Source organism: Hetaerina americana, unplaced genomic scaffold (genome assembly GCF_022747635.1).
Source record: "Hetaerina americana unplaced genomic scaffold, ioHetAmer1.1.p SCAF_10, whole genome shotgun sequence".
NCBI classification, from domain to species: Eukaryota; Metazoa; Arthropoda; class Insecta; order Odonata; family Calopterygidae; genus Hetaerina; species Hetaerina americana.
Window position 1 is genome coordinate 75689976 of NW_027286070.1, and position 24239 is coordinate 75714214.

Sequence of the window (24239 nt, forward strand, 5' to 3'; positions counted from 1 at the left end):
CATGCCTATCTGCCATTTGTGTATTTCAGTCATTATTTTTTTTAATATAATGATTTTTATGCATTTATCAAAATTATTTCTCATATTTACAAATGATTTTTCGCTAAAAAATAAACAATTCTTATTCATTACAACTTTTATGCATAATTATTTTTTGTTCTGAATTTTTCAATTACTGCCCGTGTATGGCAGTTTTACTCTTTAGCAATTCAATATATGTGGCAGGGTGCACATAGTTATGGTGGTGTCTTTTACTTTTCAGCTTGGCGTCAATGGATACTCCTTCATCGTTGATAACAATGGCCATGTTCTTTATCATCCTGATTTAAGGCCATTGGTAAGTAATACCTCTTCAGAATACATATAAAATCATTCTATGATAAAATAAACTCCCTCAAAAAAACAAAATGGAAACATATTACATATTAATTCAGTGTCAGAGTGAATAAAGGAGAGACAGTTGAAATTTTGAGATAGTTGTACACATATCAAGAAACCCTGAGAAATAAATTACCTTACCCGCCAGCAATTGTCACATGATCAATTTTTATTATTTCTTTTTCAACAATGCCATGGGCACCAATTCAAGCAAATTATTTGGAAGTTACTTAAAATATGCTATTCACATAGACCAATTTTAATTTTTTTAATCTCTCGTAGATAAATGTTTATATTCATTGTTAAGTAAATATAAGCTCAGAAGTGATCAAAAATGTTTTGTTGTATTTTGATTATGAGAAAAATAATGTGTGTGTATTTTAGATATCCTTGCATATGTAAATAATATCCCTTAAACGAATTCCCTTAAATAATTGTCACTAGCCTAAGGTTAAGACAATAGCATCAACAGTTTGCTACCCTAAAAGGTCTTCCATCAAAAATTAAGAGAAGTGAAAGCTGCTTCCTAGGTAAGGGATCGCTTTTACTTCTCTTAATTTTACTACCATGAGTTGCTTCATAGAAAAAACTTCCCATATGGGGATTCCCATTGGCCACAGATGACTCCTCACACCATCCTTAGCAGGGTGAAATTTTTTTGGCTAGCTGTATTAAATTTTGGCAGGAATAATTTTCCCATCAATTTCCAAAAGTGAACTTGGTTTTGATGCTTGTGCCATTATCAATGCAAATACCTTTTAAATAGCAGACTTAATAAATATCTCAAAATCTGCATGTATTCCATCTAATGATGTGATATTTCTATGAAAAGGATCAAGCTTTTGTTTATATCATTGCAAATATTGAGAACTTGAACTTGGCCTATCTGCTCATCAGCAACATTGGAACAAAAGCCAAAGCTAATAACTGAACTGGCATCATAGCCAATGAAAAGTGGGCCTGACCAACAAATTTTGTTGATCGCTTTCCATAATCATGAGTACAATCAAAGTTATAATCATTCTTGTTTGAAATAATGCTATCAAATATTTATGTTTAAATAGCAATAATGAACATTACGATTTACCTTGATGTTTTGCTCTTTTTCAGGTTGGAGGGAGTAATAAACAGGTGAGTTTAATTTCATGTCTGTTATTACAGTTTAATATTTCTCAGTTTAATGTCCTCACCGTAAAAATGTATTATAATTTATGGTAATAAAGATGCAACACCTTGGTCACATGACTTTGTTGCAATGAGTGGAAGTGGATTAATTGCATCCAGGTGTGAATAAAATTTTAGAATAGTAATTGCTGAGGTTTCAATGGAAATGTTGGAAATGATGGGAATATCTGTATGAAATGATTACTTGAATTTGCACAAAGAGCCATTTCACATTGTTATGACTTATTTGTTTATCTATCTCACATATGCACTTTAAATTTTACATTAATTTATTTAATGATTGATATTGCAATGATAATATGAGTGAGTTATTTCCAGCATTTTATCTTGCACTCTTTGCAACCCTCCCCCTTGTTTGGATCAACTAAGCTTAAATATTTAATTCAATGTGTTCTCTTCCCTTTTCGCACTTTTTCTCATGCCTCAAAGGCCTCCTGCCTTCAAGGCTGTTCTCTGCATGTTTCATGAATTCTGTGAAACTTATAAACATTTTTTCAATGCATCCAATCTGTACAGTTTTCTGTCATTCATTAATTTAAAGTTCATATTATTTAATTCATGCTCTGATTTTTTACAGAATTCCTTGAAGCCAGAGCCATCAGCAGTAGATATAACTGAAGTGGAACTTATAGACAATAAAGTCAGTTATGAAGGTGACAAAAGTGGAGTCCGGGAAAACAACTCTCTCCTTTTGGATGTAAGTGAAATATCTTAAGAAATGTTCATTTCATTCTTAAGTTATACTCTACTTAAGGGCATAAGTTATTATTTCCTTATGAGGTCACTTCTATGTAGATTTCAAGAAGGCATTTAGAATAGAGTGGAACAAATAAACCTAATGCATGCACTAAGGAATGTAGAAGTTGTATATATTGAGGAAGTGTTGAGTGACATGGGAGAGACTTATCCTCAATCCCAAGATCTCACGCTGTATGCTTTGAGTCAGGACATAAAAGGGGATAGGTCAGCAGATAATAGACCTTCCTCGCTACCTTCCGAGAAGATCTGAATCACAGGGGAACCACAGCCTTCTTTTTTTTTAGAGTAATTTCAGGAAATCGCTTGTGCATGGTAAATGTGTTTATATGGGTATGCACCCTAGTCACACCTAATTTTTAAGCATGGAAGTACCATAAATTATTATTAAATACCAATGTGCCTAAAATATACCAAAGGTACCTATTGATTTAGATGACTTTCATGGTCAACTGAAATATGGATTGCCATGTGGGAGCACTCATGCCATTCCATTGATCTCTTTACACTGTCCAAATTGGCAGTGATTATTGGACATTTGAAATGTTCCTTATATTTATATGTTCCATGCTATTATTGATGTGCAGAAAAACAAAGCTATGTTCAATATAATGGCCAATGCTAATATACATATGCACAGCACAAGAGGTTGCAATGGCTTGAGGATAACTACCCATAACTCAGCTATGTTTACCAAGAACCCTTGTTATGTTGGCGTGAAATTCTTGAAAACATTACATAGGAAACTAAGGAAAATAGAAACTTTTTTGACATATAAGTCCAAACTTTATCAGTTCCTGTGCAAAAATCAATGCAATACAGTGGCTGAATTCACATCTATCTCTGTTGATAGTAAATTTCATTCTTATTTATGATGTTACTTCTCATGTTGGCTGTTATTCATTTATGTTTGTACTTTGGTGTTTAAAACTCTAATTGCAATGAATTGTGTTTGTCCCCAATACTTGCAATCAATGTGATGTGTTCCATGCATGTCCCATGCAAATCTTTTAAAAACCAATAAATATTATCATTATTATTATCACTGCCACAATGCTCAAATTTTACTGCTATTAGAGGTTACAATAACCACATTCAGCACTTAATAAATGTCCTATCCTCGATGAACATTCCATGCATACAATTGAACATTTTTATTTTTTGCATTAAAATGTTATTGTTGCTTGAGCTGGTTGTGCATTGTTTCATTTTTGTACACTTAAGTCACATTAAACTCATAGTGTACTTCTTAATGTTACAGATGCGGCATGAAATGATAGATCAAAAAGAGGGTGAAACTGAATTAAATGTGAAGGTGCACTGTGACAGCATGGTAAGTAACTAACTCATTGGAACAAAGTACATGAATTATATTTGTTTATTACATCAATCAATGATTGCATAATTGGTGTGTTAATTAAATCATAATTTTTAAATTACATCAATACATTCTGAATGACAAACATCACAGAATTATGAAAAATGTCACTGCTAATGCATTACAATCATTAGGTTATACCATATGGGTTCAAAATCTCTTTAAATGAATTTTAATTATCATTTATTCATGATGTTGATGTAATGCATTCTTTCTTTTATTATTAATTCTTCGCCATGAAGATTGATTGACTGCAATCATCCCTTCCTCTCCAGCCATTGTATTCTGATATTTTTTTCTGCCTTAATAACTAATTTGTATATTTTTTATTTAAGAATCTCTTGCTTTTATTTTACTCATTCTTTTGGGACCTTTCCTTTAATTTCCCCCTCTATTTTACTCTTTCTAATATCTTATGTCTATTCTTCCCAAAGCATTCAACATTAATTCATATCACTTTGATACATTGCATTATTTCTGAAGTTCACTCCGCATTATTTTCTGCATTTCAGAGGCGAGTGACTACCAGAAGACAAAAGTATTTTTATCACCCAATTGAGGGCACTCCATTTTCACTGGGGGTGGCTTTGCCTGATAACTATGGCATATATGAAGTCCAAGGAGAGGAAGAGATAAAACATAGCTTTATCAATGGTAAGTAATATATAATTACCAATCCTTCAAATGATATCTGATGTGCACAGGGCTCCCTAATAATTATAAAATCTTCTGAATAATGCCATAAAAAATCAATGCCAAGCCTTCTCAACCAACTTCCTTGCAATTTTTATGCGAATGCACAAATCCCAAACTTTTAATTATCAATCTCCATTCACTCGCAACTTCTGTAGGCAGATGATGATGTATTTTTTATTAGCAGGTACATTGTTATCAATCAGAACTAAAATTAAAAGGACTGATTTAGCCCATATTAGACCAAGTGTTGTCTTCAAAGAATAGTTATCAATATAAATTTGGCAATTTTCCACAAAATAAAATTTAATATGACCGGTTTCAATGTAACTACATCATCATCAGGTCACCTGATGATGATGAAGTTACATTGAAACTGGTTGTATTGAATTTTATTTTGTGGAAAATTGCCAATTTCATATTTATCATAATATTCCACCATATCATGCCCGAAACATCTCTTTTTATTCTGAGAATATGTTCCCAGCTGGAATCTTGTTTGCTCCATTTATTGTTCATATTTTGAAAAGGGAAAAGGCTATTCTCTTCCTTACACTTTCACACCTACCTAACATTCTGCCCTTCAACATCCCACAATGTTTCAATATTTCCTCCATCCACTTGTTCTACTTTTGTCTCTTGTCTCCCTCTTTACTCCATCTTTCGCCTTTATAACATTCTGTCAGGATTTTGTCAACCAATCACAGACACTTTAAATCAATGGGAATTTCATTCATCGCATTAATGACGCTCATGATTTGGTGCATCGTAACCTATCTTTCATATTCAAGTGCCATTTTTTGTCATAGTGTAGTACTGGTATGTATGCTGAGATCATCTCTCTTCATTAATCACTCACACCATGACATTGTCCCAGAAAAATTGGCAATAGAAATATCTATCCATCACTAATTTTCTCACTTCAATAAAAATCATTTTTGTGAAAATAGTAATCCTGTTCTTATGGTGGTTCATTATCCAGTCCTTTACATTTTCCTCAAGCTTAGTACATGTAGGAGCACACAAACAAAAGATTTTTAACTCTGAGTATAAGATATTCTCAAAGGCATGAATTGGTGGAAGTCTTTCGCACTAGGCATTAACAGCCATGGTTGGGTGTAGTCAGGTGATGATGTTGCCTTGAAACAAAACCATATTCATGAAAATAAAATTCTAAAGGAATCTTCCAAGTTAGTCTGCCTTCATTCACGCCTAGTACTCAGAATTTATCAGAAGAGGTACAATGTTTTAGCAAAGGGGCAACATACCCAGGTGGTCAATGGGGAATTATTTTAGTGTGTTTTCAAGGAAATATTATAATTCTATTGCTTATTACTAACTCAAAACAGAGATTTTATCAAAATTTGCAATAAAGGCAACTATTTTGTATGCCTGATGTGGGAAAAAATACTTAAAAGTAAGTATTATTACCAGTGAATTCGCTTGCTAATTATAGGCCGAAGTTATATCTGTATACCCTTGGCCTATAAGATGCAGGCTGATTTTAGATATCATCTTAGAGGAAAAAAGTACATCTTATGAACCAGGAAATATAGTAAATATATAAATAGTTATGGTTGTGCCTTCATCCAGGTATTCACCACTTATTTGACTTAATCATCACTCCAAAATTCTCATCCTCGCAAAGCATCAGAGGTCATAAGCACAGTGATCAGATGAAGTAGGTTCACATATAGGGGGGATCGAGATGGTGCGGGGGCTAACGTACTGGCTTCCCACCCTGAGGGCGCGGGTTCAAATCCCGGCGGTGTTGAATATTTTTCAGAGGTATCTCGATCCCTACTTGAGGTGCTTTGTGGAGGGCACTTTGAGTGAGTACGCCGTCCGTCGGATGGGACGTTAAGCCGCGGACCCCTTGGCGCCTTTCGTAAAGAGTAGGCTAATGCCGACGCCGGGTTTCTCTCCACCCTTCATCCTTTCCTGTCCTTCCCCTATGGCGCAAATGACCTTAGCTGTCGGTCGCCTCCCCTCAAAACTACTACTACTACTTCACATATAGTCAGCCAGTAACTATGCACTCACCATGCACACAATTTGTTATTCTTCAGAACCTTTATGGCAAAAGTATGTACAGACCAATACTGGCCTATTCTCTGGCCAGAACTTCTAAAGAAATGAATCTAATTTCATAAAGAATGCCATAAGCACTAGCCACCTCCCAATTAGTTATGGGTTTGCTGGGACATCCAATATTGCTCATCACGATTGAAACCAAAAGATGTAATTCTCTTTTCTTCCCAGCTACATTGTAACCTTATTACCCCTCCACCCTACCTCCCTCTCTGACCAACCCCCCCTCCCTTGATCAGAAGGTTTATTTACCAAGGTTGCTTCTATGAGGACCACCTGATGATGACGTTCAACGCCGAAACCTAGGTCGTGTTTTTTAAATAAAGTGTGTGGAATTACAAAGTCATTTCAGTACCTTAAAATCCTAATTATAGCAATGTAGCTCTTTGCTGTCAAGCTTATGTCGTTTGGTCAAGAATTTTTGCTCTCTTCTCATATTCAAATGCTGAAGAATGGTTAAAAGTGATTATTTCATCATTTTAGTGATCTTTTTCTCCCTATTTCAGTCTCTGAATACTTTGAGGGCTCCAACTGGAAAGTTCACCCTGATTGGTAAGCAGCATCCCTGTAAAAGAACTGTGCAATTGAATTACAATAATGCTCAATGTAATAAATGTAATAAATGATTTCCCTCTCTTTACAGGGTCTATTGTGAGTATAACCATGAATCTGAGCATGTGTTTCATACTCCTGAAGAACAGGTCATCCACTTCATAGCAAGGACCAGGAAACCTGGTTGGAAGTGGATGTCAGTGAGACCCAGATCGCCTCAGCATGAGAAGGAACGAGGTAACAAATACTGAAGTTTCCAAAATTTTTATTTTGCCAAAGTTTTAGTACACCCAGCTATGTCAATTTGTATAAATATTTTGCAGTCATGGGCTAGCATGTATACAAGGAGCAGTCATGACTTTACCATTGCCTTAAAATGTGATAAAATTTTAAATGCTATCTTTTCTGCGCAAATAATTACCATGAAATTATGCTCACATTCTTAGAGAAATAGTAATATGTACTTATGAATGAAATAATAATGAAAAGGCTCACGATTCTGCTGTAAATGGACAAGGAAGCACTGCAACATTGTGGTATTGTGATCATATGTAAGATTTAACCCTTCTAGCTAGTTCATGTATTTATATTCAGGGGCCCTATGCACTGCATTTAAATTTGGCATGCAAATTAGGTATAAGATGTGAGGCCAGCCGCCAGTGACATGACATGTATAGCAAGCCATTCAGATTGGTTCAAAAGGAAGCTAAAACCCCATCTTATTGTATAATATTCAATGATAGGTCTCCCATATCAAGCAATCAGGGTAAGAATGAAGCAATAATGTTAATTAAAAATTCCCTGACGTAGGATAAAGCAGCAAAGTAATGCCAGAGCTACAAAGTAGCGCATACATTTATTCATAAGTCAATTATATCTAAGCGTGAAATTATTAATCATATTAATATTATGGCCACCTTTAATTCAAAATGAAACCATGTGCATTGTCCATCATAAATGTAGGGTTTTAGCACCTCCTCATGTCTACACAAGTTTGAAAAATACTGCTTATTGTTAACATAATGCTAAATGTATGAAAAATAGCGTAGAACCGTATAAAATTATAACATTTTACAGAATATGTAATGTTAGAACATTGGAAGAATTAGCTCATTAAATTTGTTGACATACTTAATTGAGTCAAAAAATTAATATTATAAGTGATTTTGAATTGTTTGTATGAGGAATTGCCATGAAGTGAATTGCCTTTGATTAAATCACCATCAAGCAAGGCATGTCTGTATTTGCATTAAGCAAAAGTATTCTCTTCATAAGATTTTAAGTGAATCGACATTATTACCACTTTTATCATTCTTGCTTAAAAGGTTAAGAAAATTGTAAAATGCAATTCATAGAAAGAATACTCCAAATCTCTTCTTTCTGGCAGATTTGTGAATTGGCTCAAACTTGCAATTATTTATTTTCACAAAGATGCAGAAACTAGTTTTATGATTTTTGGAGTGATTTTTTATACTTTATTGTAATGAGTGCTGCTGATAATCACAGCTGGAACAATAATATACATAGTTTAAAGCAATCCAATGTTTATAATGTATATTTCTGTTTTCCGATTTGAGTATTTTTTAATATTAAAAAATTATTCATATTAAAAGATTCCAATGTAACTTTACTTTTAGCTTCTTATTTTCATTTTCAGGGCACAACACACCAAAGAAGATGGAGAGGGATTCCTACTTCTGTAAGTTAATAATGATAACACATGCATTGTATGTATGTAATGGAATAGAAAGTAATAGCATCATGTTGCTATTCTAAGAATGAGCAGATATTATTTCATCAATCTCGGAATGGCAAAATTAATCATTCCTTGAAATCAAATCCCTAGCAATGCCAGAAGGAAGATCTTCTTGAAGCATATCCATCAATTAATATGAATTTTTGGCCATTTAGTTGCCAATTCTACCAAAGACCTATGTAGCGAACTATTTCTAATTGAATGCTTTAACTCCCTACTCAATGCTCATACACTCAATTGATTCTCAGTGGAGTGTGTGAGCATTTGGCACAATGATAACAAATGCCTCAAAAAGCCTTGTTTTATCATTGTGAAGTTGTGACTTTTAATCCATTTTCTCTCTTTCAAATGGGAAATATATCCACTAATTTTTAAGAACATAGAGAATCTATTTTTCAAACATCGTAAAGAGACCCTATGAATGAGTGTATAAATGCATATATTCTCTTTCTTTTGAGGTGAGGTCTACCATTTTCAAACCAACCTTTGAATTGAAATCTATGACTTGGCATTATTCACCATTAAAAATATTCTGTACTGTATTTTTACCCTTACATATTGACACTGAAATATTGAGTTGTTGTGCCCCATATTTCATCTCCCATCTTATTTCAGCACCCTTGTGACTTTTACATGTTTGCATTATAGTTCTCACTGGAGAGCTTTTAAACTCAGTTCTCTCATTCAACAGTCCAAAGTATGTGTCCATATTCATTTTTCATAAATATTATCATTGCAGTACAACATTTTGAGATGTGTTTCGTAGTGATTAGGTTTTATGACATTGAGTAATTAGCTTAATATGATTAAATAAACCCATTGTAAATGGCTGTCAATTATTAAGTAGGGAGAGGCAAAGGAGTAGGATGAGGATGAAATTAGAGGTCAAAAAGGAAAAGCATCCCATGGGGCTCAATCACTTATTGACGAATCAATTGATGATGAGATTCTGCTGGATTACCTTGACGTTGATAGCACTTTCAATTATGTTTAAGCAGCCCAAGATGGTCAATGGGGTAAGGATACGCCATAAAGAAAAGTGGGGATAGAAGGAGGTGTGTGAGGGGTACAAAAACTGTCTAAGGAAAAATGTCTGAGGAAAAGGATCAATTTATTAAAAAAAAGCAGAAAGAACAGCAGGAATTCTCAATGATGTTTCAGCAGCAATGCCTTCAGTCAGAGTGTGATTACATAATTTTTTCACCCTTTCCTCATCCTCCTCAATATCACATCCACACTACCCAATGGACCATCTCTTAACTTGTCTCATTCAAATTAAGTGAAAGGCTATCAACACCAAGTTAGTCCAGCAGACACCCATTGTCACCAGATTCTATAATGAGCTACCTGTGAGTTATCAATCCTTTTGGAGCCCTATATATTTTCCTCATCCAACATCTTCATGTGTCCCTACTTCACAATTGACAGAAAGCCATTGACAACAGCACTATTTAATCTCCTTTCCCTTTGACCATTCACCAAGGTGACATTCAAAATGAACCTAATTGTTATCCCTTGCATTTCTGGAAGATCAGTAAAACAGGTAATGGCAAGTCAGTCCTTTTCTTTCTCCCGTTCCATCTAACTCTCAATTTGATTTCATTCCCCTCTTCACCACCATCCCCACAAAGTGTATCATGTGTAATTGAGCAATTTAAAATGGGTGCAGGGGTAAGTTGAATGTATCTATATGTATTGTCAGTGATTAATGCTGACTTGAAATATTTATGGCAGCCTTATCATTTAAAGCTTGTTGTTGAAGCTTTTCATTCTTGCCATCTGTCAACTGGAAGTAACTGCCCTGCGCAGGGCATTCTCTGGGTCTCTTTAATATATACATCTCCTTCAGTCATTACTAATCAGTGTGCTTAGGTTCTTTGTTTAGTTTTGTGGCATGGATCAACTGATGGCAATACACATTGATAACCACCGAAGGGAAAGCACTAGACTTTTTGAAAATTATGCTGATTCTGTCAAAGTTACAGTGAGTGCTAAAATATATAAGCTCAGCAAAAGTTTCCAAGTAACCTTATTGTCAATTTTGTGTAATAAAACTCTCTTAGAAAGTTTTCATCAAAATATTTTTCAATTCTTCAGTTTCATAGGTAAAATGTGTGTTTATATTCTGTAGAAACATTTTTGAAACACTACAGAGTTTGATTATTTTAATCTGATGTATGTTTGCTAAATTGGAATGCTTGTCATAAAAATTGATACCCATCATTTTCAAGAGACTAACATGTCAATATTTCACTTTTGGTGTAGGTGACAAGACGTTGTTGCAGTCATTGGTATTTGATGCATTGGTAACAGATGGTCTTGAAAGGAATGTTGCAAAACCAGTCAAGGAGGACAAGCAGTGAGTTGATTAATGTAACTCACCCATTCCCATCTAATCCAATTATGGCACCAAGCATCATGATGCATTTTGCTCACAAAATTAAGTTGTGCTCCTGGCAGTAAAGACACCAATGCCTTATGCAAAAATCACTTTGATTGAAATTTGAAGCAACACCTGTCACAAAGCACTTTTTAAGCACTTTCAATTAATCCTGCTTTCATATCTTCTTTCCGCTTCAACCTTCTCTAAGCCCTTGCATGTAAGTTAACCTGGTGACGGAAATGTCTATCCACTAGCCCAAAGAAGGCAGGTTCCAGCCCTGCCTTAGAGTGTTGTTTAAACTCTCATTGTTTGACCTCATGAAATGTGGTAAGTGAAGCCTCATCAGTATTTAAAGGGCTCATGGATCACAAGAAGCATTGGCAAAGCTAAAACACATTTGTTTTCATTATGCACTTTTTATTTTAATCTCTAAGAAGTACTTCAAATGGATCTAATTTCAGCAGTATTTACACTCTTAAATCATCAATTTATCATACAAATTAAGAGGCATAAAAGGCGTTATCAAAGAATTGGCCTAATGGGAGAACATTTTAAATTTCACATACACAGTTTGAAGGATATAATTAAAGCACTCAGAGGCCTTAAGGTGCAAAGCAATTAAGCCCTCAATAGTTGCAGGTCCATTGTCACCAGGTGTGTGTGTGTGTGTAACCAAAATTGAGAGAGTCAAGATGTGAAAGCAGGATGAAATGGTAGATGTGGTGCACTTTTGCTGTTTCCACCAACCAACTCATAATTGGATATGCACTTGCACATTAGGCACTATTTGCATGGTTCATTGTATTTAAAATTAAAAAATATTATTTTTCCAAATCAATCACCTGATAAAATGCATGCTATCAGAGTGACTGTATTTTTTTGGTTTGCCACCTTACAATACTAGTCTCCTACGTCAAGTTTTGTGCTCAAATTAAAAGTTTTGACTTTCTGGAAAACAGGTTCTGACAAAGTTAGTACTGTTTTTCACCTTCTTGATATCGTAGTGGAAATCATTTTTTTCCCTCTGCAAGATATCCTAGTGAAAAGTATTTTGTTAATTTCATGATTAGAATATATGAGAATCATGTGAATTGTGATATTTTTCAACTCAATTTCACATAAATCCATATTTCACATGAAGATGTGTTATTGGATCCTTATGAATATTTTGTACTACTATTTTTCATGAAATCAGTTTATAATGGACCGATTAGTGATATTTAATAAATTTCTGCTGGCATATTCACTCTGGATGTCTTTCCACATCCTAGTCAATTATTTTGGTCAAAATTTAAAAGTTGCCTCAATATTAACCTTATTCTTTTATTCAGAAATTAAAAAATTAACTCAATACAGTTCTGAATACTCAAGCAATATAAAGGTGCCTATTATCATTAATCCATTTGGCCATTTTGTTTGCAAATATATATTTACCATATTATGAATTTTTTTGTGATCAAATTGATTGGTCGAAATATGTGGTTTAATTCATTTACTTATCTATTCTAATCTAGAATTTGGTCTCATGATATTTTTTTAAGTAATTGATTTCGTATATGTGTACCTAGGATAACTAATTTGTCACTATCATTGACTTTACAATATAATTCCATGTTTGTGTGTATCTATATATATATACATATATATATATATATGTATGTATTTATATATATATATATATATATATATATATATATATATATATATATATATATATATATATATATAATGGGCTGACACAACATAACACAAATAGAAAAGAATAGACACATATAAAAGAACACTTACACGGTAAATTGTTCGAGCTTTCGGCCCTCTCAGGGGCCTTCTTCAAGAGAGACTGACAATATGCTATGGATCAGGAGAGGGGAAAGAGTTATGGGCGTGGAGGGGAGGTGTGGAGGGGAGGTGTGGAGGGAATGCTGGGAGGAAAATTAAATATGGCGGTTAAGGGTGGGAATTTTAAAGGAACGGAAGGATAGAATGTAGGCGGATTCACGAGTTCTCACCTCTATGTTGGTAGCTGAATCAGGTAGGGATTCTAGGATGCTGAGGGAAAAACACTGGTCGAATGAAAGGTTGTGGGAATTGGCGTGTGAAGGGATAGGAAGAGATGAGAGTGAGGCAGAATTACAGGAGTACCGGTGATTATTCATTCAGATGGATAAGGGGGTAATGCATTCACCTATGTAGAAGGAAGTGCAGTGTTTGCATGATAAAAGATAAATAATATTTTTTGAGAGGCAATTAGCGTGGGAACGAGGTGGGGGGGCTATGAGTTTTTCCGGACAATCGTTATATATATATATATATATATATATATATATATATATATATATATATATATATATATATATATATATATATATATATACATATATAAAATTTATATATATATATATACATATACATATATAAAATTTATATATATATTTTTTTAATATATAAATATATATAAACACAGATGTAGATTTTTAAACCACCATAGAAACATAAAGAAAGGACACTCACATATGTTGTTTTGACGGCTCGGCTGTCGTATTCAGAATGGTGTTCTCAGGGAAGAGCGGAGAGGATATGTGCGGGGGAGAGGTGGGGGAAGGAGAGGTAAGGGACCAATAGGAAATGAAGAAGGGAATGGGAGGGGAAATGTAGGCAGCCATACGATGCATTCAGTGAGCTTGGTTCAGCCCGGGGGGTTTAAATGATTGGGCCACCCAGATATGCGCCATCTCGCGGGTTCTCACCTCTATTATACTAGCAGCTTTGGGAAGGGTTTCAATCACCGAAACGGAGAAGCAGTCGTCAAAAGATTGATTGTGGGAAGCAGTGTGAGTAGGGATGGGATAATTAAGGTAGGTGGGAGATTTGGTGGAATATCAGTGGTTATTCATGTGGAGGGAAAGTGTGGTCATGCATTCACCCACATAGAAGCCAGGGCAGAAGTTACAGGAGAGGCGATATATAATATTTTTGAGGTACAGGTGGCAGCCAGTTGGGAGTTAGTGCTAAGTGAGGGGGAGGGTCATAGAAGATGGCAGCATTTGCAGCATGGGCGGTTGCATGGTGCGGATAGAGGCAGGGAGAGAAGGGGGTGCTAGTAGTTGTTTTTGTTGACTTGAAGATGTCTCACAAGTTTGACGGGTGTTTAAACAAAACAGGGATAATGTGGGAATAAAAGTGATGCGGACTGAGTGTTATTAATAATTGGGAAGAGGTCACAGATTAAATGTTTAACTTTGTGTGTTCCGGGTAAGAAAGTGGTGATAAGATTGGGGCATTTTGGGTGGTTTGGTTTGGGGAGGGGAGTGTATTGGGTTGATGGTTTGAGGATTTTACTGTTCAGTAGTTTTTCAGGGTACCCACATTTTGTGAGAGAGTCATGTAGCTGGTCCAAGTATTTCTGTTGAGAGGGGGTGTTGTTGCAGAGACGGAAGTTGTTTGGGGAATTGTGGAGAGGGATAATTTAAGTGAAGGAAATTAGTAATTTATTGCTTTGGGTAGGTGACAAATGAGGATGTAGAGGAAGGTTTTTAATGCCTAAGCTAGATCATGAAAGTGGTTGGTAAATGTCACATTCATCAGTCATTTTCATGGTTTGTATAAAATGTTTCTGGTCACTTGTTCAGGCCCACTGAGTAGAGTGGTTGGGGTGTGTAAGGGCTGGACTTAGTCAGCAGATCCCTGTTGTTTGATGAACCTGATATACATTGTAATGCATATAATTGGTCACGAAAAATTTACTCACATATCTCTTGTCCAGTCAACTAGAGTGCTTCACCTGCCAGGAATGATTTTTCAGTCTACTCAAGTGGATTTATAAATTTCTGTCAGTGTAAACAAATGTGCTGAATAGAAACTTAACAAAGAGTGGAAGAAAATCTGTTGCTCTAGTAAAAATTTTGAAATCACTTAAATGTAATGAGGTTTAAAAATGCTAATGCAGAATGTCAATAATAATAATGCTGTACTTACTCTTTGTAGACTACAACTGTTGTGACCTAATATATTTGCAAAAAATGTATCTGGTCTATAATATGTTATGGTAAAATACAATTAAAGCCACTTAAGATGCTCTGGAGGCGACTGAAAAATGACTGCATTACAAGATTTATGGAATTTATGGATGATTGGACTTATTTTAAATATTTCCTAAAATTATGAAACAATGTTAAATTATATGTTTCCTCTTTACATTTTAAAATGTTTTCACACAATAATCAAATGATGATTGGGCTATTTATTTAATATTTGTACATAGTAGTAACTCAATTGAAACACTTCAGATATTTAATCTGAGGCTTTAAAAAAGGAAAATAAAATAGCAAATATAAATCGGAAAAGCTCTGAGGTAATATTTTATCATTTAGGTTAGGTAGAAAAATTTTAAGGCAATAAAAAATTGCTAATCAATGCCAAATGAAAGTTCAGTGGAAGAAGATGTGTATCTAAATAAAGCTGAATGCAACGCCTTTTTTGACACAGCTCAGAACATACTACCTAGTGGAAAAGCATAGACATGATGAAAAATCTTTTCATTTTGTACATTTTTTTCCAACTTGGACACATACTGTTGATAAATGGCAAAATTGCCCGCTGCCTTTAATTGACAACCAAATCATTTAATACCCACACTTCTTCTCTCATAAGAAGGTATCTTATGCTTCTCCACATGAACTAGTATGCTTCTTATCCTAAATATTTGTTTTTATTCTATTCTCGAATAAGTGTTACTGAGAAATTTTCCATGGGATATTTACAAATATTTCAACTTCTATGTACATTAAAATATAGAAACTGTTGTCTGCTGGCATTCATGCTTAAAGGAAGACCAAGTAATTTCCAAATTATAAATCTATATACAGAAAGGTGTTTTTATGAAACTAATATTCTAAATGAGGGTGTTTTTGAGAGACTATTAGTATTTTGTAAATGATATTTTGTACATTCTAAAAAGTTCTTCATCCAAGTATACATAAACACATGTTAGTGATTTTCATGCCCTAATAAATTCTAAACTGTTTGATACTAATCAAAATGTTCTCTTAAATTAACTGACGTTGGATACATTATTTTTAGCAGGTACACTATAAAAATCAAAATTTGTAAATATTTTACCAAAATGAGATTAAAATGGATCAATATATAGAAAATAATGCCTGAGGAAGTTAATTGAATAAGCATGGGGTTGGTATCTTAAGAAGGCCAAAATTTATGGCAAAAATCGTCAATGTTAAAGTATATTAGCATTGATAACTTTGTTCTCTTTCTACTCCTTTTGTTGCGCCTAACTCAGGATTTCTGTGACTACTGTTATTCTCAGGGAAATGAGTTTAGGCAATGTTAAGCTATGTAAACCCAGGAACTTGGAAGAGAGTTAAAGGTGGAAAGGAAAAGTGAGAGCAGGTTAGGAAGGGAACAATATTTCGGGTTAACTAATGTATATATGCATCCAGGAAGGAAAGGCAGGGGTTGAAATCATAGTTTATAGCCACAATATTTAGGTTGGGGGAAAAAATGGATAATTCACATAAAAATCATGTGATTTTACAGATGACATGTTATCTAAGCTAGCTATTACAGATTTCCATATCATCTTTGTATTCTGTTTTAGCTATGCATCTGTTTGAGGGTAATTATAAGGGTGACTTTAATTGTGACTTAACACAATGGCAAGATATGAATTAATTATCAGAGAAACTTTAGATACCTAATACACCTTTGGCATGGTGTTAAGTTATCACATTTTTCAAATATATTCGCTATTATTTTCCATTCTAGAAAATTGCTGCTGTGAATCTCTCCAATTTCAGTAGTTTCTTTCCCAAGTGAGTCTTTTCCAGTTCCCCTAACCCTAGTTGCTCTCCTTATATGCATTCACTATTGCTCTCCTTCCTCTCTAGCTCTAGCCAATTGGGTTACAGGGTATACATAGATGAACTTAGCCTGTATTAAGTGCTTTGAGAATGACAGTGGCTTGTTGAAACATTGGGTGAGAGGCTGTTAAAAATTAACCGTGGAAAAATCAAAAAGTCATCATTTTAATTTGATGTGGAACATTTCCGCAAGATTATGCTGGAAGCAATTCATCATATTACATATATTTCTACTTTTACATTATAATATTCCTTGCAGCTAGTGGATGTTAAGGTAAGTCAAGTATTCAATAAGGCATTTAATGCATCTTAGTTTTATTGAGAAAAATATGCTCAACATTAAGTTTTATTTCTAAAAATTTGAATGTACTTAAAGTATTACATTTATGTTCTTCCACTGTTCCAGCTGGAAAATTCCATTTGCATCATGTCCTTTGCACATTCCATTATGTTCCATGTAGGTATATATAATTACAATGTCATTAAGTTAGCAAAGAACTGTTCATATTATGTTGTTAAGGTCTTCCAGTGATAACTACTTCTGAGCCTGCCCAAATAATATGGTGCATTTAGAAAATATTGACTGGGTCATCTTGGAGGTATAATTGAGAAAACCTTCAAATTCAAGCATTGTTATTGACGCTTGGGCTTTGAGATATATTTTCAATTAAATTTAATGACAGATTAACCTCAAAACTACTTTTCAAATTATTTGTCTGACACCAGACATTTTCTCAAGAGTCCTAACATTATCCCCTTGCCTCAATGCCTTAGTGTTCCTCAGAAATATTGAATCATGTTTGCCCACAATTACCTCTACATCTTCCTCTCTCTACACCTCTTCTCCCTCCTCCCACCATTTGAAGACACATGTATTCCAATTAGAGCACTCAATCAGAGCTATATTTATATGGATATGAAAATACTTGAGTTTTCTGAATGCAATTTGATATAAATGTGCCCAGTTGAAAGCTGAAACAAAATTGGCTAAAATTTATTATTTATCGTGCATTGCTAAGTCACATTGCACTCACATTTTTGTATAGATTTTGATAACTGTTAGCATTACAAGTAAAAATTTATGGAAAGTCAACTCGGGAAAAAAATCTTTTAGTTCACCATCTCCCCTAGTTTTTCATGAACTCAAAACAGTGCACTCTCCAGTCTGTTACATAAACCAAGTGAAAAAGTTCTCCCAACAATGTCAAACCACAGGTAACTTCTAGAAAACACTAAACTGATGATAAAAACAGAGAATTTCATTTCTTAACATTATTAGTTGAGCACAATACACAGTTAAAATTTCTGTTTTCTCATGATTCCAGCAATAATTAGAAGTATTGCTTAGGTGCTTCTCATTTAGTTATGACAATTTTTATCCATTTGGCCTTATCATGTGAAAGGGGAAGCCCCCTAATCATGTATATTAATTCATGGAAAAACACAACATTAATTTAAGTTAGGAAGATGGATGAACTTGGGGAAATCCATCCATTAGCCCCATTCCTTAGTCTCTGGAAGACAGCAGCACTTGTGGTAAAGTTTTTAGAAAGTCACAGGTGCTTTTTGTCATTATTCTGCGGTTGTGTATTTACATTGTGGCCAAGACTGAAATAGTCCACTGGGGTTTTCATCTATTGAGGAACTCTTCTCATAATTGGAATAATGTTCCCTCAATGTAAAATAGTGACCCATAATTTCAAAAGCTTAAGAAATATATGAATGCGCGAAAGTTCAAAATTTCAGTTTAATTTTTAAATACAGGCTCTACCAGTTGACATTGGCAGTGCTGGTTAGTTATTGCTGTTAAGTTATTGCTGTCGCCTCTTATTCATGTGAAAGGAGAAGTCTTTAAATCTACCTCTTTCATTTAGTTTTCTAATCTCATATTTACCATCCAATTACTAAATTTTAATTTTGCTGTAATTAAGTTCAGGTTTGAACCCAATGAACGTTTTCAATTTTGATCTAAGGTGAAAATTTTTGTTTTCTCATGATTCCCAGCAATAAGGGGAAGCATTATTTAGATAATTTTCACCTGGTTTGACAACTTTAATCTGATTGGCCGTAGTGAATCTTTTCATGCAATGAATGAAACTTTTCTCACTTTTTCACAATTACTGATTTTGTGCTCCAAATGATGTTTGACTAGGGTACAGGCAATGCTACATTAGGCATAATTACAAAGTGGGATCGCATTAAGTCCTGCAGGTGCCATGAGAAATAATTTTGATGAGAATTATTCTATGCTCTTCCTCAGGTCGGAAATATTTTACTTAACATATCATTTTATTATTACTATTGGTATACTACTGGTTAAAGTAAGTTTTGGCTTGACACAGACTATACAGCGGTACAACAATATATTTCCCTACATCTCCCAAGAAAACACAACCTGACATCTGACACTACATCAGCCATTCTCCATCTATACATTTATTTTCCTCCCATCATTTAATCCAATGTGCCCATTCTACTCCTAGCCGTTCCTTGTATGCCTAATGTTCCCCCCTCTATCACATTTTTCAACATCCCATTGCCAACCATTGTGCTCTGAGTCTTTCTCTCTTGTCTTCCCTGGATTCCTCCTATTAATCCACTCTCCTCCCACACCACTCTCTAACATAGCATGGGCTAGAAATTTATTGTTTGTTTTCCTTTCAGTCAGTTTCACCCTATCCATCCTTATTGATGACCACATTTCAAAAGCCTCCAATCTGTGTGCATTGTCTTATTTCAACAACCATATTTCCACTCCATTCAAAATACTCTCTGTTGTAACATATGAAATATTTCAGTCAATGCACCCAATTTCAATCTATCTGATAGGAAACGTGTTGAAAGTCTAGGTTAAATCAAACAAAATATACCCGCTAACTTTCAGCTGCTCACATTAACACCTAAGTCTGTAATTAGCTGGAGGCCACTTAAATAACGATGAATTGCTCAGAATGTGTTTTTGTTGCTGCATAGAAATCATCACGAACATAAACAGAACAGTTCTTAAATTCATTGATTAACTTTGTTAATTATAAAGATGGCTGATCTTGTTTAACAAATTTATTGATTATGAAAGAATTTTTTTTAGAATAAGTATGATAATAGGAACCTTTAGCTGAGTAAAACTTTCATGGAGACTAGTATTTATTTCTAGAATAATTTTGCACTCTTTATATTTTATTATTGATACTTATATCACATATGCACATTAATTGACTTTCACTAACTGTGACTCCTGTTTTATGCAATAAGCCCAATAGCCACGCTGATGGCTCTGTTGCACAGGTAAAGTACACAGATTGCATTTTGTTTTTTGTGTGTCACTGTCCATTATCATTCACAGTGTATGTTTTAGCAGAACAAGCACATTTTTTAATATTTATTTGCCAAGTTTAAGTTCCACATCACATGGGCTTATGGTGCTTTTTATACTGATCCACAGTTTTGGTCTGTTGACCACATGCTGAAGTGTTTATATATTGTATTTCAGTGTAATTTGATCACTTCTTGGATTTTGTAACTGTGTTTAAATTGAAATGAAATTGTTATAGATTCTGCTATTCACAATGAAAATTTTCCAGTATTCATGATATTAATTCTATTTGAAAAATTGCTTATTGAAAATAAATATGTAATTCATAAAATATTTCGTCCAGTGAAATTTCTATCATTTATATGAAAGTTAATAATAAATGTTGTTTTCACAATTGTGTTGGCCTTTTCATGATCAATTGATTGTAGTTCTTTTTTATTTCTCAAAGGTCATTCCAGTTTGTGAGCTGAGCGTTCGGCTGAATGCTAATATTTCTGCCTTTTTCTCCATTGCAAGCATAATAGGCATATTAATATTATTTTTTATTTTCTACATTTAGAACACAAGGAAATTACTTTTTTCATAATTCATATTTTTTTACATGCTAACTAAATGAATGTGGATATTTTAATTATATACATTATACTCATATAACCAATTTTTCTATTTGCTTTACAGCTGTCAGTTTGGAATAAGATAAATTTCCTCTAGTTTATTGTCATTGTTCCTGGCAAATTCTTTTTCCTGGGAATTACCTGAACCCTTCATGAAAAGGTCAACTCTATAAATAATAAGCCTCAAGCTTACAAATCATTGAAATTGTGGGAAATGCCGCTGGAGTGAATTGTGCACACTAGTGCTGATGGGCATGAAAACATGTAAATTTTGTATTTAATTGTATTTGATCTTAAATCATTGGTTTATTTTCCTTTTTAGAAAATGGCATTTCAATATTTAACTTTTGAAAAATTAAATGTATCCAAAATCTCTCACTGATTTTCATAACTCCTTGAGAAACAAATCAAGGATTGTAAAAATGAAGGTGAAATTAATATCTAATTTCACTTCCATTCCTCGGCTCCTTACCTCTTAATCCTTGTATTACCCATGAACCGGAAATTTACCCAAAATTGGCCTCTCCACCTTATTAACCTTAAATCGCCCATTGCTCCAACCCACACCAAAACTTTATCATTGCAGACAAGGCTACCAGATGTTTGGTGTAATGAGGTCTTTCATTGCAACACGAAGTGGCCTTTTGAGATGGGTGGATCACAAAGGAACTAATTCAGCTAGGGGTGGAACACCCACTTCAAGCATAGAGGAGCCTCCTGATAGTTCATCGTAAGTAAAAAATGTATTATTGTAAGTAAATGCAAGTAAAAAATGTATTATTTTGTGAGGAAGTAACTGGTTGAAAGTCTAACCAATGAATTCCTTCTTGCTTCTGTGATACATCGAGATTTCATATTCAGGTGTCATTATATTAATGAGTGTCTGTCTCAGTGTGAGGATTGTATATGAGAATGAGGAATGTCCATAGGATGTTAAATTCTGTAGTTCAATAACATGTGACCACCATGGTGTGGTGAAATATTGTTTTGTTAATATGTTAAAAGGTGCAACACATTTTTTCATTTGTTTGACTTTCATGACCCTCATCACCAATGTACCACATCAAAACAGCACACTTTAAGCAAAACTAGCAAATATACTTCTTCCAAGTTGGATTTTTCCAAATGAGAATGATTTAAGCTATGCCCATTTCTCTGTTTAAATTGAAAACATATTTTCAATTACATAAAATGGAATAATTTCTGAGTTCAACATTGCACACTTTTGCATAATTTTTTCTTTACATGTTAACCTGCTAATTCATCTGACTAAATATCAGTGCATATTTTATATTGTTAAAAATATTACGCAAGCACATCTCCTAGTTTTTTGAAAGAGTTCTATTTTAATGATACCATAATCAATGGGGTGCAGCCACAGAAAGATATAATAATTGAAAATGGTTTAGACAGCACTCTCTCTGACCTCACGCATTTAGGGAGGCCTAACTGAAAGGAGTCAAGATAGACTGTGCTATAATATTCCACAGCTAATGGAAACTAAAAAAATATATAAAATAAATATGCACAGCCATTGAGCATTGAGCATACATGTAAAGAACCTCAATAGGCATTCGTACATAATTTAGTATCAATTGAGTGAAATTGTGAGATGTAAATGAATCTTCCATGAGAGTGTGACGGTAAGTAATTTAGGTTGTGATCGCATGTGTCTTTTGACACAATGCCCCTGTTTCTGCCCACATGCTGGAAAAGGAAATTGCCCATTCCACTTATAACTGTCAAATTTTTGACATCTCTCTTTGCCAAAATTTAATAAAATGCAGATGACACTTCCAAAAGTCAATCAAAAAGAATTCAGAGCAACAAGACATTTCAACTTATACTGGCGCCTACACCAACAAACAGTAAATACTTATCAGCTAATGTATTTATTCATTTTACATTACTCTGAAAACAGTACTTTGGCCTTTAAATTGGACTTTACAGAACTATATAACAAAAACAATTACACACACCCAAGCCCTAGGAGGAGAAAAACCCACATAGGCAGGAATCATACCTGGGATCTCTGGGTTGATGCAAAGATTATACCCTGCCAGCACTGGGGCCCGCCAACAATTAGCATCTTTTGGAGCCTAGAGAAGGAGTACCAAACTTGCCACCCCCCTCCCTTCGATGCTTTTTATATGCGAGCAGAATTCTAACTATCCACAGAAATACCTTCTGATGGCTTTAAGACTGTGTGAGTTGGTGGAGAGAATGCACTTTTTTAGGCATTCACACTTCCAGTTATATTTCAGATCATAATCAATGCTTCATGATACTTCAACAATCAGATGAAATCTGTGGGTGATCCTCCTTTCAAATATAGTGGCTCCTTAGATTTGGCACTCAGAAATCCTTTTATATGTGCTAGTAGATATCTGAAAATAAGTGTAGGAGCTAGTCTTACATTTGGATACGATGGCAAGGAAGACAGCTATTCAAGAATGAATGCACAGATGTATTTGAAGAACCTGCTTCCCTTCACATTTGATGCCACTGATTAAGCTTATGTCAAGCTTATTGGCTGGGAAGTAATACTCATCGCATATATACTCCTGGAGACTAAACCTCAAGGCATGAGCATGGAATTACATGTGGAGAGTTTAGCTAATTGTGTTGTGCTCACTGCTATGCCCATGCCACACACACAAAAACGATTTTCTGTTATGACTATTACATATTTTGTAGCACAACTTATTTTGAAGAGAAAATCAATGTTCATCCCCCTAATGCAAAGGTTTCAATGATAATATATATTGTTCCCAGAACTTCACAAAGTAAATTATAGGACAAGTCAGAGAACAAACAGTCAGCTGTTTCAGTATCCTGAAGACTCCAGAAACTCATCCACACTATAATAGCATTTGTCTATCAGAAAATGCTTAGTTATTTCTTAAATGTACCCCTAGAAGGAGCAGGTTTTATGCCTAGGGATAGATGATTGTGAATTCTGATGGCCACATGAAAGGGACTTATAATGCATGGCAGAAGTGTGGCAGGGTGAATGTATATCAACACTCAGTTGAGTATTATGCCCACATACTTGAGAATTGGCAATTAGTTGTTTCATATTATCCTTAAAATACATGCATAAGTAATAAATATACAGACAAGGTGAAGTTATAATTTTGAATTCTTTAAAATCAGATTTGCAAATTTGCCATGGAGGTATTTTGTTTATATACTTAATACATCTTTTTTGCATTATAAAAACTCTACAGAATCCAGGTGATACTCCCCAGCAAATAATTCTGT

At 34.3% G+C, this 24239-nt stretch overlaps 1 protein-coding gene across 2 annotated transcripts in view; it reads left to right on the plus strand.

Annotated features, from left to right (window-relative positions):
- stol (voltage-dependent calcium channel subunit stolid) overlaps nucleotides 1–24239 on the plus strand; it is a 346602-nt gene that overhangs the window by 308806 nt on the left and 13557 nt on the right. Inside the window, exons 12-22 of one of the 2 annotated variants that reach the window (XM_071598907.1) lie at nucleotides 263–337; nucleotides 1489–1509; nucleotides 2141–2260; nucleotides 3581–3652; nucleotides 4210–4351; nucleotides 6988–7033; nucleotides 7125–7270; nucleotides 8691–8732; nucleotides 11055–11148; nucleotides 20301–20333; nucleotides 21562–21705. In XM_071598907.1, the coding sequence (XP_071455008.1) occupies nucleotides 263–337; nucleotides 1489–1509; nucleotides 2141–2260; nucleotides 3581–3652; nucleotides 4210–4351; nucleotides 6988–7033; nucleotides 7125–7270; nucleotides 8691–8732; nucleotides 11055–11148; nucleotides 20301–20333; nucleotides 21562–21705 (935 nt within the window). The remainder of the gene's footprint in view (nucleotides 1–262; nucleotides 338–1488; nucleotides 1510–2140; nucleotides 2261–3580; nucleotides 3653–4209; nucleotides 4352–6987; nucleotides 7034–7124; nucleotides 7271–8690; nucleotides 8733–11054; nucleotides 11149–20300; nucleotides 20334–21561; nucleotides 21706–24239) is intronic. The other variant, XM_071598908.1, reaches the window with a different exon arrangement.